Source organism: Mytilus galloprovincialis, chromosome 1, assembly GCF_965363235.1.
Source record: "Mytilus galloprovincialis chromosome 1, xbMytGall1.hap1.1, whole genome shotgun sequence".
Lineage (NCBI taxonomy): Eukaryota > Metazoa > Mollusca > Bivalvia > Mytilida > Mytilidae > Mytilus > Mytilus galloprovincialis.
In genome coordinates, this window is record NC_134838.1 from 107,807,294 (window position 1) to 107,822,424 (window position 15,131).

The 15,131-nt window shown below is 32.7% G+C and overlaps 1 protein-coding gene across 1 annotated transcript; it reads left to right on the forward strand.

The window, feature by feature from the left end:
* The first annotated feature begins 209 nt into the window (after positions 1–209).
* On the forward strand, positions 210–9,571 carry LOC143049780 (betaine--homocysteine S-methyltransferase 1-like). The gene is made up of 7 exons (XM_076223513.1): positions 210–352; positions 2,636–2,826; positions 3,876–4,070; positions 5,473–5,584; positions 6,372–6,547; positions 7,386–7,467; positions 9,151–9,571. Exons 1-7 carry the CDS (start codon positions 340–342, stop codon positions 9,435–9,437), a joined length of 1,056 nt encoding a protein of 351 aa, XP_076079628.1. The 5' UTR covers positions 210–339; the 3' UTR covers positions 9,438–9,571.
* Positions 9,572–15,131: the final 5,560 nt, after the last annotated feature.

The window sequence follows — 15,131 nt, forward strand, 5'->3', positions numbered from 1 at the left end:
AAACGTGTACAGGCCAAGATTGCTGATTTTTTTTTTTTCTTGCAACAACAGTGGGTTGACAGAAGATTTCTTTTTTTTTTCATTTTTAGCGCCAAATTCTACCTGATCAAACAAAAAAGCATAATTTCTGGTCAAAGGTATTTACTTGTCCTTATTTAAATATGTTTAATTATTTAATTATTTGACAAATCGTTTACTGGTTTCATAGTTTTACTTTATATAATCAAGCTTTCCATACATTTTCATTAGAGTACTTTGTTGACACCGATGATTGTTGTGATTAGGTATCAGTTGACCGGTACGATTTGACAATCTATGAGTTGACAGAGAAGGACTAAGATGTCTAAACGAGGTAAGAACAAATAGTATTCATATGCACATATGGAGTTTATTAGTATTATAAGCATCAGTACTTTGTTGCAAAATAAACTACACATGTATGCATATTTATAGCGTTTAAATACTTCTAAATTTTATATTTAAAAATTATCACAATAAGAAAGTTTGCATACGTACATAACCTGTCCTGATTTCTGAACTCAACACGTTTAAATGGTCACTCTTACATATGAAGAACCATATAAATGTATAATTTACAACAGCGACTAATTATTAATATATTATGCCACAGTACATTCTTTAAAACAAAACAAGTATTTTTTTTTTTTTTTTTTTATGTTCACCAACGAAACTTAAAGAAACCTTACCATGTTACTTAAAGGTAATATTAGTTAAAATAAAAAAACTAGTTTGCAGAACAAAATAAATCATGCCAAAAAACAAAATTTATCAACTCGAGGGAAAAGATATCTATCTCAGCCTATCGCATCTGAAATTTATTTTCAGTTTTTACATGTAATATATCCTTGTTTACACCTCTTCAAAACACATAGTTTGATGATTATTTATAGGCTTTAATATTTAAAAATAGATGTGTAAGATTGCTAACCGATAAAACAGACACATTTACCGGAAGTGAACATTTGACCTTCAACAGTGTGTAAATGATCGGAAGTGAACATTTGACCTTCAACAGTGTGTAAATGTTCAGATCATGCATTTAATAGTTGATTGTCATCACAAAATCTTGATCAGTTTGAAGATCACCCGACCTGAAGGGCAATGTGAGCTCTTGTCATCACTTTCCATCCGTCGCCCGTCGTCCGTAAGTGGCTTTTCTTTACAAAAATCTTCTCCTCTGAAATTTAGTACATTTAAAACTGTTTGTTTGCCTCATCTATATAATGTCGACTATAACGTTTGTGAATTTCGTCTCGGTTGATTAATCAACGTGACCGTCGTGTATCAATATACTACAGAGGTGTCCGTTCTGCTACAAGTCCCTTTGTTTCTTTTCTTTCTTTCGTTCTTACTTATTTATCTGTTTACTGAAAAATGCCAGTATATTAATTGCCTTAGGAAATGTCTCGTAAATGTTTGTTTAGCAGTAAAATAAATAAAAAGGCAAAATTAAAAAAAAAAGAAAATTAAGAAGGATTATAAAGCAACTCTAACATTACAAATTAAAGAAAAACTGACACAAGCATAAACTGTTTCCTTTTACCCTGAGTTTTTCGTCCTGAAATTTTGATTTTAAAATTGTTGGCATTTGTCTTTAATTAAATCGTTTCAAAATCTATAGCAGCTAGGTTAAAAGTGTAAATTGCAAAAATGATCAGCATGACAAGATGATACCCCCTTGAAAATTTGAGTAATATCTAAACATTTGTTTTGGAGTTTTCACACTTTAACTGTTATTTTTAAAACTAAAGGCGCTACATACGGGTACAAGACCTAACCGTAAGTATGATCAGTCATGACAAGATCGTGTTGATTTTTGCTGTTTTTTTGTTTTTAGCAGTTTGGCTGTTTTCTCAAAACTGATAGAAGCTAAGCTTCTATGCTTGACATGTAAATTGCAAAAATGATCAGCACCACAAAAGAGTAACTGGAACGGGGACCCAATTATTTGCCCCATTGGAACGCATTGAAAATCATAGTAAATACATAGGGTCCTGTTCAATTAATAATTTTGATAGCCACCTTGGGACTTCCGATTCATGTAAGGAATTCATTTTGAAGTGTCTAAGTACAATCTCAGTGCCTCATGACCCGCATTCCATTGCAAAATTTTGTTTTTATTGATAACAGGGTCAGTCGGTCTACTTCCGGGGAAGAATAAAGTCTAGAATTAAGGAAATTTACTCTATGTACTGACACCAGATTACATTTAAATCAATCAAAATTTTTACAGAAATTCAAACTAGAAAGCCTACCCATTCAAATAAATCTACATTCAGTTACAGAACTAGTGAAATAATAACACTACACAATTTATAACAAAAGTTCAATTTTTTTTAAGAACTACATTCGTGTCCGTACCGGACTGGTTACCCTAACTGGGATCCTATTCCAACTATAGAATCAATCTAATTCAAATAAAAGTCATGTATTGCTCCCGTTCTGATGTGTCGCGCATCAAGGACCTCGTCTTTTCTTTAATTTAGATGAAAGAAGAAAATTTTCTATTTTTTCATTTTTGCTAGTCTTTTTTTTTTTTGTATTAATTTTCTATTACAGAAAATGTATATATAAGTATGCATACTATACATAAATTAAGAAATTTATTTTTAAGGGTTTCGAGAACGTCTTGCTGCAGGGGAAACCATTGTTATTGCTGAGGGTTATTTATTTGAGTTTGAAAGGAGAGGTTACGTGCGTGCTGGATGCTTTGTTCCTGAAGTAGTATTGGAATTTCCAGAACAACTTAGAGCTTTACACGAAGAGTTCGTACATGCCGGAAGTGATGTTGTCGAAGCATATACGGTTTGATTTAATTTTCGTCCTTTTCCCTTCATATAGTCTAATTCACTAGCAGTTTCTGCATCGGCCCTGGTTGCTTCGCATCACAGTGCGGAGCTATTAGTTTCAGTAGAAATACACGCCATCTTGAATAAATTACTTGTCACGTATTGATTCTTATTGGTTGCATTATAATGAGGCTGAGATACAGCAACAGCTATTGGCTTAAATGAGATAAAGAATTACAGACTTTTCTCGTCCAGGATAAAACATCGAATTCCGGAAAATAAACTATGTGTATTTTAGTTCCGATCAACTGTCATTAATTCATGTTCGTTTTATTATGCATACATTTCACAGATAAATTCAAAACTGATATATCAATTATTAATACGTGTTTAATTACTTTGTTACTCTGCAATTTGCACGATTTGCTTTCATAAACAATGTTCCTATACAATGTTTACAAAAATGCATTATCTGTATTTTATAACCTCTGACAATATAGGCACACCTCCAGAAAGGCACACCGCAAGAGTCGTGTCTAAAATTGGTTTAATTTTCAACAAGGAATTTAATTTTTTTTTAAAGAATGGGTGTAAAACGCACACTCTTAAAGTACATCCATTTTATATCAATAAATATCTAAAAATACCACATTTCCAATACCAATTTAACAACAATCAAATGCACACTCAAACCTTAAATTAGTGTAGAGCGAAGCAGTCCATCTTTTTTTAGAAAGCTAAAACTTGTACAGGTTTTAGGTTAGCTTTGCCAGTGGCACGAAATGTAGATGATCAACACAATTATTCTTCTTCTTCTTTAGTTTTAGAAAAGTCATCAGCATACTGATGTTTACTTTCCGGCGCATTTGGAATTTTGGGTCCTAATGGCGATTCAATTTTGTACATGTTTGGCTTTATTTGATCTGAGCGTCACTGATAAGTCTTATGTAGACGAAACGCGCGTCTGGCGTATTAAAAATTATAAGCATGGTACCTCTGATAGCTTATTTGACATTTTATCAGAAGATATCAATAATGTGAATTGTCAAATTTTTGTATTTACAGTACTATGGTCACCGAGCAAAACTACGAGTTGTTGGCAGGGAGGATGAACTTGAAACATTGAACTTTAAAGCATTAGATATAGCTAAAGAAGTAGCAGACAAACATGGAAAATTACTGGCTGGAGGTATATCTAACACAACTATCTTTAACAGACACGATCCAAAAACTATAGAGGAAGCTAGAAGTATATTTAAGGTAATTTAACCTACTAACTTTAATAGTCATAGTTTTGATTCAGTGGACTATCTTTCTTAAAAGAGGGACGAAAGATACCAAAGGGACAGTCAAACTCATAAATCTAAAACAAACTGACAACGCCATGGCTAAAAATGAAAAACGATAGTTCTCAAACCTTACTTGAAATGTATAATACAACACAAATTGCATAAATTAAAATCAGATCGGCCGGATTCTAATGGCTTAAAAGGAGTCCGCTCCATTTCGAATGAAGGCTTAAGCAGCCCTCATAAACCAATCGATGGAGAAAAAAGTTGAATTAAAAAAATTAACAAACTGTAAGGAAAATTCAAAGTGGAACCTTCCCTATCGAATGTTAAAATTAAAAACAAACACATCAAACGAATGGAAAATACTTGTCATAATCCTGACTTGGTACAGGCATTTCCTTATGCATAAAATGTGCACTACTCCAATGGAAAAAATGTATTTTATTTATACACCCGTTCTCTACCTTTTATCGAGTTCAGGCGCTGCTCTATGTTTTGCTTTGGTTTTGTTTGTAACATTGCTTTGTCTCTCTTGAATGATTAAAGAGATTGGAGCATCAGTCAACTATTGTCACCTTGATTTATATACGCTTAACTAGAATTTCCATGTAAACCCACAATGCACAATATCAATGTAAGTTTAGTGTCTGGTATAAGTTTCACTTCAATCCATTGAGTGGTCTGATAGGAGTTACATTTTTGAGACCGTTGCCCTAGACCAAATGTGTATGTACAGACCTTTATGAGGAGTCTCAATGCAGAAAACAAATACATTAATGCAAATATACGATGTATATCTACCATGAATGAGATTTACTTCAAACCATTTTAGATTGCTCCACTATTACCAAGGATTCGACAAACGAAAAATAAATACAGAATGCAATTCTACATACAAACCAAAATATGAAATAAGCTCGGCTGAAAACATTTCAGAAGAGTTGTTGAGAATATGAATATTACGGAAGCTTATATAGAAAACGGCTTGAAAATGAACGAAACATGTTGGTCTAAATCGGCACTTAAATCTTATGTATTTCAACATGTATTCAGTATGCAGAAGGAAATGTCGAATCTTTATGACTGTACTTCATCAACATATAATGGATTTTTGCTAAATAATAAATCCATTGCTTTTTAAAGGTTATACTGCTGCGAAATTTTAGCAAATACGATTTAAAACTACATAAAATATCCATCGTTGGACACACACATGTAGAAAAATACCATATGGAACTTTTTAAATGGCTTTAGTAATATGTCACTCTGCCTCCTTCATCAATAGAGTCTAACCTGTTGTGTCAATAAAATTAAAGGGACAACAAACACATTGAAAACAATGTTCGTCTGACATTACATCAACATTTTAGGAACAAATTGAGTGGGCCGTGACGAGAGATGTTGACTTTATCATTGGTGAGACGTTTCCAGACTTTGCTGAGGCTCTTTTAGCTTTAGAGTGTATTAAAGAATATGGAAAAGGTATTATCTAAAACAATGTAGTCAGCACTTCTATATTGACCTGTATATTCGTTGATATTGTCATAATTAACAATTTAATAGCTGTTTATAAAACTTTGATTTTTTTTTTAAAACTATGGATTTTCTACCACGTTAATAGAATGCCCTAATTGGCAAAGCTTTTAGGAAATTTGATTCTCTAAATGCTCTTATACTTCTTTTTTTGTTTAGCCTTTTTGACTTTTTTATATGGTCGTCACTAATGGATCTTTTTGAAAAAAACGCGTGTCTTGCGTACGGATTTTTAATCCTGGTGTCTATAATGATTTATTTGATTGATAAAGTAAGAGACGCATAATGCATCCCATGGAACATTTGCTTTGCCATGTATATGTGAAATATAAAAATCTGCTGTTCGTTTTATCCGAGTTCACGCGAAAATAAGATTTCCACGCTTTATTGTCGTAATAATAAACAATCCAGGGAAAACAGGACAAAAACACCGAACTCCAATGAAATTCAAAATGGAAAGTCCCTTATCAAATGGAAAAATCAAAAGCTCATGCACATCGAACGAATGGATAAGAATACCTGGCTAATTTTTCATTTTTGTTTCATAGATTTAAAAGTTTCCATTTCATCCTCAACAACTATGCATACAACCAAAAATTACGTAACATGTTAATACAATATTTTCGTTGAAATAAATATATCAACGGTCAATAAAAAAAATTACATGAATCATAAATACTCCAATTCATAAGAGTAATTATTTGTTTTTTTTGTTTTTTTTTTTATCTCGCTTTAGTTCCAGCCGTTATTACATTCTGTTCTACCGAAACAAATATGACACACGATGGTGTGCCGATACCTGAAGCATGTAGAAAGCTGGAGGAGGCTGGAGCCGATGTAGTGGGAGTAAACTGTAGCAGAGGGCCGGTTACAATGATGCCTCTTGTCAAAGAAATCAAGAAGGTTTGCAAGGTAATATATTGGTTTATCTGTAAGATGGCATAAATCAGGTTTCATTTTACTGCAAATGATGGTGCCACTTTAATAGTATAAAACCCTTCTTCGTGGCCGAATTTTAAGAATACTACTTCAAACTGAAAGTTAAAATCTTAATTAAATAATCGTTGATTTTGATATATTAATATATCTAGGAATTTGAATACAATTATAATCTTTGAAAAGATTATTGCAATGTTAGAATTTTGATATAATACCTAAGTTGATATTGACGGTAAATCCAGAAAATCGCTTCGGACGCAAAACAATATATAGTGTTATTTTCTACACTAGTAGTCGGTCGATATAACTGCTTGAGCATTGTAACCCTTAGTGTGACATCAGCCCAGCGGACAATGCTTCGTTACTTACATGATCTATAGAATATCATTTTTCAAAATTCCATTATTGTATATATTATTTTGTATATAGATGCATCTTCGTGTACATGTTTTGCACTTTCTCTGTACCTATGTATCTACAATAAGTTATGAGATAAATACATGATTAGAAACCCTCTAGCTTAGCTTGTCCTAGATGAGTTTGACTAAATACTTAAGTTTAGTTCCCTTTTGATCAAATAGCACCAAATATGTTTATGTACTTTCATCCCTGGCTTTTGATTTGAGCGCTCCTAATGCATTTAAATTCAGAAAAGCGCTTTAAACGCGCGGAATTTATAATGTTATTTTTTTTCATTGATGGAATATAGGCTGACATTAATTTAACCAAATAAATTCCTTTACCTGATGTAGTGATTTGATGTATGTCTGCATTAGAATTTATTATAATATATATTTGAATATCTTTTCAGGGCCCAGTGGCAATGTTACCTGTAGTTTACTCTACAACGGACAAAGAACCAACAATGCAGGCTTTAACTATACCAGGAAAAGGTACCTCTAACGTCTTTTAAAATGTTCAAATATGTTCTTCTGTTGTTTTAACTAGCATAAACGACTAATGTAATCTTTTGCAAACTACAGTAGCTTTATTTCTTTACAAATGTGTCATTTGAAAACCAATTTATCGAAAAGGCTGAAATGTTACTGGTTGCAACTGATGCAGTAGAAATTGCTAGCCTTCCTTATGTTTATGTCCCAAGTCTGGAGCCTGTAGTCATGTTGGTCATAATTGTTTTTTTGTAATTTGTAATGAATTAGGCCGTAACTTTTCTCGTTTAAATTGTTTCATATTTTTAGCTCACCTGGCCCGAAGGGCTAAGTGAGCTTTTCTCATCACTTTGCGTCCGTCGTCGTCGTCCGTCGTTAGCTTTTACAAAAATCTTCTCCTCTGAAACTACTGGGCCAAATTAAACCAAACTTGGCCACAATCATCATTGGGGTATCTAGTTTAAAAAATGTCTTGCGTGACCCGGCCAACCAACCAAGATGGCCGCCATGGCTAAAAATAGAACATAGGGGTAAAATGTAGATTTTGGCTTATAACTCTGAAACCAAGGCATCTAGAGCAAATCTGACATGGCGTAAAATTATTTAGCAGGTAAAGATCTATATGCCCTGAAATTTTCAGATGAATCGGACAACCGGTTGTTGGGTTGTTGCCCCTGAATTGGCAATTTTAAGGAAATTATACCGTTTTTTGGCTATTATCTTGAATATTATTATAGATACAGATACACTGTAAACAGCAATAATGTTCAGCAAAGTAAGATCTACAAATAAGGTACTATAACTAAAATGGTCAGTTGACCCCTTAAGGAGTTATTGCCCTTTATAGTCATTTTTTTACCAATTTTTCGTAATTTTTTCTAATCTTTTACAAAAATCTTTTCCTCTAAAACTACTGGGCCAAATTTAACCATACTTGGTCATAATTATCATTGGGGTATCTTGTTTAAAAAATGTGTGCGGTGACCCTGCCAAACAACCAAGATGGCCACCATGGCTAAAAATAGAACATAGGGGTAAAATATAGATTTTGGCTTATAACTCTGAAACCAAAGCATTAAGAGCAATTCAGACAAGGGGTTAAATTGTTTTGAAAGTCAAGATCTATCTGTCCTGAAATTTTCAGATGAATCCGACAACTGGTTGTTGGGTTGCTGCCCCTGAATTGGAAATTTTTAAGGAAATTTTACTGTTTTTGGTTATGATCTTGAATATTATTATAGATATAGATAAACTGTAAACAGCAATAATGGTCAGCAAAATAAGATCCACAAACAAGTCAACATGACCAAAAAGTTATTGCCCTTTATAGTCTATTTTTAATAATTTTGTAAATTTCGTAAATTTTTGTAAATTTTAACAAAATATTTTCCTCTGTAAGTAATGGGCCAAATTCATTATAAATTGAGATAATTATAAGAAGCAAGAATGTTCAGTAAAGTAAGATCTACAAACACATCACCAAAACACAATTTTGTCATGAATCCATCTGTGTCCTTTGTTTAAAATGCACATAGACCAAGGTGAGCGACACAGGCTCTTAAGAGCCTCTAGTTCCAGTCGGATACTTTTATAGCAGACTTGACAATCTCGATTTTTCTCGTTGTTGAAGGCCCTACGGTGATATGTAAATCCTTTCATTCCATTCATTTGCAACTCTGCTTACAGGTAAACCAGCATTTCCAGTAGACTTGCCAGGAGTTGCATGTACAAGAACAGAAATAAAAGAATTTGCTGAAGAAGCAAAAGCCCTAGGAATACAGTATATTGGTTTGTGTTGTGGGAATGCCTCTCACTACATGCGTATTTTAGCAGATGTATATGGGAAGGATCCACCAGCAAACAAATTCTCTCCAAACATGGATCAGCATTATTCATTCGGTGATGATAAACATAGGAACGATTATTATAATGATCTCTTTGAAACAAAGCTTAAAGATAACAAGGCTAAATAATTTAGCACGAACAAGCTTGACATTTTCTTATATTGAATAAACATTATAAATTGACAAAATGTTTCAATTTTTATTCATTTTGTATGTCACTGAAGTTTTTTTGGTGTTCTTTTGCAATACAAACCTTAATTCATTTTCGTATAAGAATTGTCTTTGCAAAAATGTTGATTGTTTGAATATTTAACAATCTAAGCTACATGTTCATTCATTTCGAATGCATATAAATGTTGTCAGAGTCCAACTTTAAGTTACAGCCATAAGTTTACGGTATTCACACGCACATATTTCTTGTTCAAACTGTCTACATCAAAATGTCGTCACACATTTTCATTGAGATTCTTGTTAATCCTCCTCTTTTGATTGCAAAAAGAAGTTACCATCATGGCAGTTAACAATACTAAGGCACATACAAGAATTATTAAAACGAGTTCGCTATGCCTGAAAAAAAATGAAATCAAAGGAAAATGAACAAATGAATACTAATAGCATACATATCGAGATTTGTATCACAGTGTTTTGTATTTTTTATTAAAGTTTAAAAAGAGGGTCGAGCATCCAAAGGAAGCAATTAAACAAACCAATTACTTGTTTAATGAAAGAGAGACTTTTTATAGTGCAATCCAAAAATTATAACTATTCTGCAAGAAATTCAATATGGTTGGTTGTCTTTGACTTTGGAATGTTTGACTATTTGACCACTCAGTCTGGGTCAGTTTCCCGAGAATTTTACTCATGCGATTGTCAGTGCTGTAGTGCTGGCATAACATTTTATTCATATGGTATTTTTATCTGTAAATTGTTCATAAAATATGATAGTCCTTCGAAACGCTCATGGTTTTCTACCCGCTGTCGAAAATGGCCGAAACCAGAATGAGGAATAAGATTTGTTTTGATTTTTTTGTTTTTAAAGTTCATCTTCATGTCGTTTAGTTGGTATTACACTTTTGTCATTCGAGCGACACTGCATTGTGAGTTTTATGTAGACAAAACGAGTCTGGCATACTAAAATACAAGACTTAGATATGATCCATTATCTGTAATGATTTTTTTGCAGGTTAGTTAAAAATAATATCACGTAAGCATTCAAATGACGAATTATTAAACATAGGGAACACTAGGTCGTTGTATACGAGTATATAATTAGAATACATCATAGGAACAACGCTTTTATGGTACTCGTTGTTTTGAAATATTTTGATCTGAGCAACAGTCCTACCGAACAAGGTGATTTGTTACGATATGTCTTATAAACAAATATAATTGATACATTTGTAAGTTTGAATTTTATATCCATTTATATTGACCTTGTAACTAATGATTGAGATATGACATGTTAAACATAAGATATGAAGGCTGTTATCATTAATACATACCCATCAAACAAAATACGTAACTGTGATCTTTGACCTGGTTGTATCGTTAAACTGTTGCTTACTTTGTTGAGTACACCTATAATATAAAAAAAGCTTTTTTAAATTTTTTTTTTAAACAAAATAATTAAAACAAGGTTTATACACGTGTGAGTTCGTGGTCTAATGGTTAAGACCGATGACTACAGTGCTGAAGGTCCCGAGTTCGATTCTCACTCGGGGTGCTAAAACTATCAGTACATCAGAAGGGTAATTTTCACCCTCTCACACACATCTCTGGTACCCAAACCGGAGTTTAAACTAGAATGGGTACTTTGGGGGCCTCGGTTGGTCAAAGTTGTCCCCTACTTTGACCTGGAGATCAATCTTCTGATATCTCTCTGGTTTGTTTGTTTCCACCGAGTGGCCCGGTGGTTCTCTCCGAGTACTTCGGCTTCCTCCACCATAATAACAGACTTCCCGGTGTCCTACACGCTCCCTTGGGCGGTGTTGGGTGGGGATTGTTCTGGTGGTGGGATAATATTGTAAAGGACACATCTCCATTAATCCTTAGGGAGTGTACATGGATCCACTGTACCCTTGCAGTCAATCAAGGGGTGCGTCTTAATTGGCGGAGATATATACATACATACATACATATATAGCCGTTGAAGGTATATAAAACATGCATGGTTTAAACATACCTAATACAAAATTATTTCTTTACTATTTATTCTTCATATCGCGATTTGGCGTTTCGCGCTGGCTCGTCATCAAGCCGTTTATCCAATCAATCGATCCTTTTTTCCCCGTTCATTTCAATTGTCTTGGAACTCTCTCCACGTCCATTGAGGAAGCGACACGATAACGATTACAAGAAAATGCGATGCAATTTTTGACTAAATCCAGATATTGATTTGTACTTTTTTATTATCATCATTTGTAAAGGTATATAAAAGGATAGCAAATGGTAAATATAAAACATAAACAATACTTGTATTTCTATTGCAGTTCGAAAATGTTTTTGATTAATATAATCATGTTTTAGATATACATGCAAGAGTGTCGGTATTAAAGGACGAAATTCAAACATAGGTACGATTAAAGATACGATTTAATTTTTGCAACGATGCCAACCAATTCTTTAGGGTGTAGTTTAATGTTTCTCTAGCCGCATTTTATGGCCTGTAAATTTCTCAATTTGAATGGTATATCAAAACATTATTTCATGAAGTTGCCTTAAATGAGCGTGCCTAAACATAGAGTATAACAGTAACATTACAGAGGTACGGACACACAGAATATGTACCATGTTGTACCTGTACAGGTCATGCAATCTAGACCAAATGATGTTCATTCAATTTGGTTATATTTATTTGCATTTCGATTTCCATAGAAAAGTCGATTATTGGTGGTTCTTCTTTATATCTATATTTTGTAATTTTTGTTATCTTTTTTAATGTTTTAAAGATAATTATATTCCCGCTCCAAATAAATGAAAAGAAAATTGTGTTTATATCTGACCATTCTTCCTACAGTTCGTGTTTCCGTCCGTCCATCCTATAACATTTTGGGGCTTTTGTACTCAGTAACAGCAAATCTGAGCTTTCTAAAAAGTTGAATCAAGCTCCAGATTGACATTATTTTCTGTTTTGTGCATTTTGAGACTCATCGAGCATCAAATTCCTTTCAACTGAATAATTGTATGTTTTTTACAAAAAATGGAAATGTATGAAAATTTTGCATGTGGAAGATTTCTCGAGGCAATTGTTTTTACCACCACTTGTGTTTTTAACTTACGATTGTATATAAAAACATGATGGCCTCCTGTTGCAGCCCATATATATCTAATTGACAATGTATAATCAAAAGTAGGGCTATTGGCATGAAGTATTTGAGTTATTTACTGATTGAATTTCATTTTGATTTCTGTCACATCAAGCCGCCTTACAGTTTTATGTTGTGATAACCTGTGGGAGGTGGTTTGATATATTCATTTTGAAAGAGGCCTCTCCAATATCACAAACGTGAGACTTTCCCTCCACATTGTTTTTTCTTCTTTCCTTAATGGTAATAATCCGTTAGCTACTTATAAAGGATTAATATAAAAAATAAAGCCGGATCCTAATTAAAAAATATTGCATATTTTGTCAAATATATTAACAAGATAATATATTTCAAGGAGCTGCATAATCAAAATATATAAAATCATAAAAAGGTAGTTAAATTCACTACAGTAGGCCAATGACAGCTTCTAGTGCGTACTTCAATGATGTTTTCCAAAAATCATCTCTAAATATGTATCAAACTGTAATATCTTCCAACTCCTATAACAATTCATGCCTGACTTTTAAGGATTTCCATCAATGTAAAATTTTGCAAATGCATGTTTTATATTTGTCATTTAGATGCCTTTTAATAGCTGACTATACAGTATTGGCTTTGCTCATTGTTGAAGGCCGTACATTGATCTATGATTGTTAATTTCTAAATCATTCGGTTTCTTTTGGAGAGTTGTCTCATTTGCAATCAAACCAATCTTCTTTTTAATATTTAAACATTTGCAACATTGAATCCCAGTTTTCTTCAAAACAAACCAGCGTTTAAAAACGAAATGGAAAAACAACAATTGAGATCAAAGCGTTCATAAGTTTTAGTTTCTGCGGTAATTAACACATGTTTAAAGGTTGACGGAATATTTACCTCTGAGTCTGAGAAAAATTAGAAAATCTACTACCCACATAGCTGTATATAATTCACTAATGTCCGACAGTACGTATACATAAATCTAAATATTGGTAATAATTGAATAAACTTAATACAAGTACTAGTATATCGGAAAGACCTTCTTAATTTTCTAAAGGAAATTGGGGAGATCAGTGTTAATGAGTAAAATCAATCTTTATAGCGTATCCTGTACATTTGATCTTTTACGGGTTAAAATTAACCCTCAAGCTCGTTGTTAAAGCTGGGTCGACCCATCGCCCTCTGATGTTAAAAAATATTGCCAAAGTAAGAAATGACTTGATATTTTCAAATTTTCAAACCAGAAAAGTTGCATAGAAGTGTTTGGATGCTTCATGAACACAACTTTATATCATTTTTGAATATCATTATAATAAAAGTATATTTTTCAACCCTTCAAGATCATGAAAATTTCATCAAAACATAAGTAGGATACAACAGGTCCATTAAGTGCAGCAGTGCAAACATGTCATCCTTTACAAAAAGACAAATGGCCATGTTAATCATTGGGACTGCAAATATCAAATATGAGTACTGTTATGTGTTACCATAATATGCATCTTCGTATAAGACGTTTTTATAGGTTTAAAGATGCTACTTATATCTAAATACAGTTCTCAAAATGAGGCTATTTTGGTAGCTTTTGACGTTTTGTTTTTTTCTTAAATTGAAACACTTCAACAAGTTACGTCCCTGCAGAATTTTGAAGGCATTGCTCAAAAAGTTCAGAGAAAATTATAAATTATGAATTCTGATATTTGTCAGACTGTCTTGTTTACAAAGAGTGTGTAATTTCAGAAATCAGATTAGGTAAGCAAAATGACTACTAGCAGTTACTGACATGCCAGTTCCGGACCTCTATTTTACCGATTGAATGATTATGTATTCATCATATGAAAAATTAAGCACACTCCCTCTCTAAGGGGGTTAAGTATCATATATCATAAAATATATGAGATAAACATAACCGTATCAAAAAAGACATCCTTACATTACATGTTTTCATATATTTGAGAAGGTAAACAGATGTTTTATTCATGTATACAGTAACCTATCGTTTTCTTTTTATTGTGACTATGCCCGTCAAGCTTGCTAACAATTTATGTTAAGGTAGATGCAATAATGATCAAAGAAATTCCTTAAAATAGTTTAATATTTTTTCAAAAAATGTACGTAAACTATAATATTTGAATTTTGTCAAAATGATCTTTTATAAATCATTTGTAACATTTGTCTGTTTTTATAGTAATTAAGATGATAGCACAGTTTTGACTGCATGTATCTGTATTTTTACTCATTGTGTATGTTTGTTTTGTTTTGTTCACGCAACTTGTCAATATAATGGAATTTAATGTGATTGTCATACAAGTGAGAGGTTCAGCTAGCTATAAAACAGCCAGGTTCAATCCACAATTTTCTACATAAATAAATGCCTGTAGCAGTCAGAAATATGACAGTTAATATCCATTCATTTGATATGTTTTGGCTTTTGATTTTGCCATTTACGGACTTTCCTATTTGAATTGTCCCTGGAGATCAGTATTTTTGTGATTATACTTTTTCTCCGTTCAAGATACCATTCTACGATTTTTTTTTACAC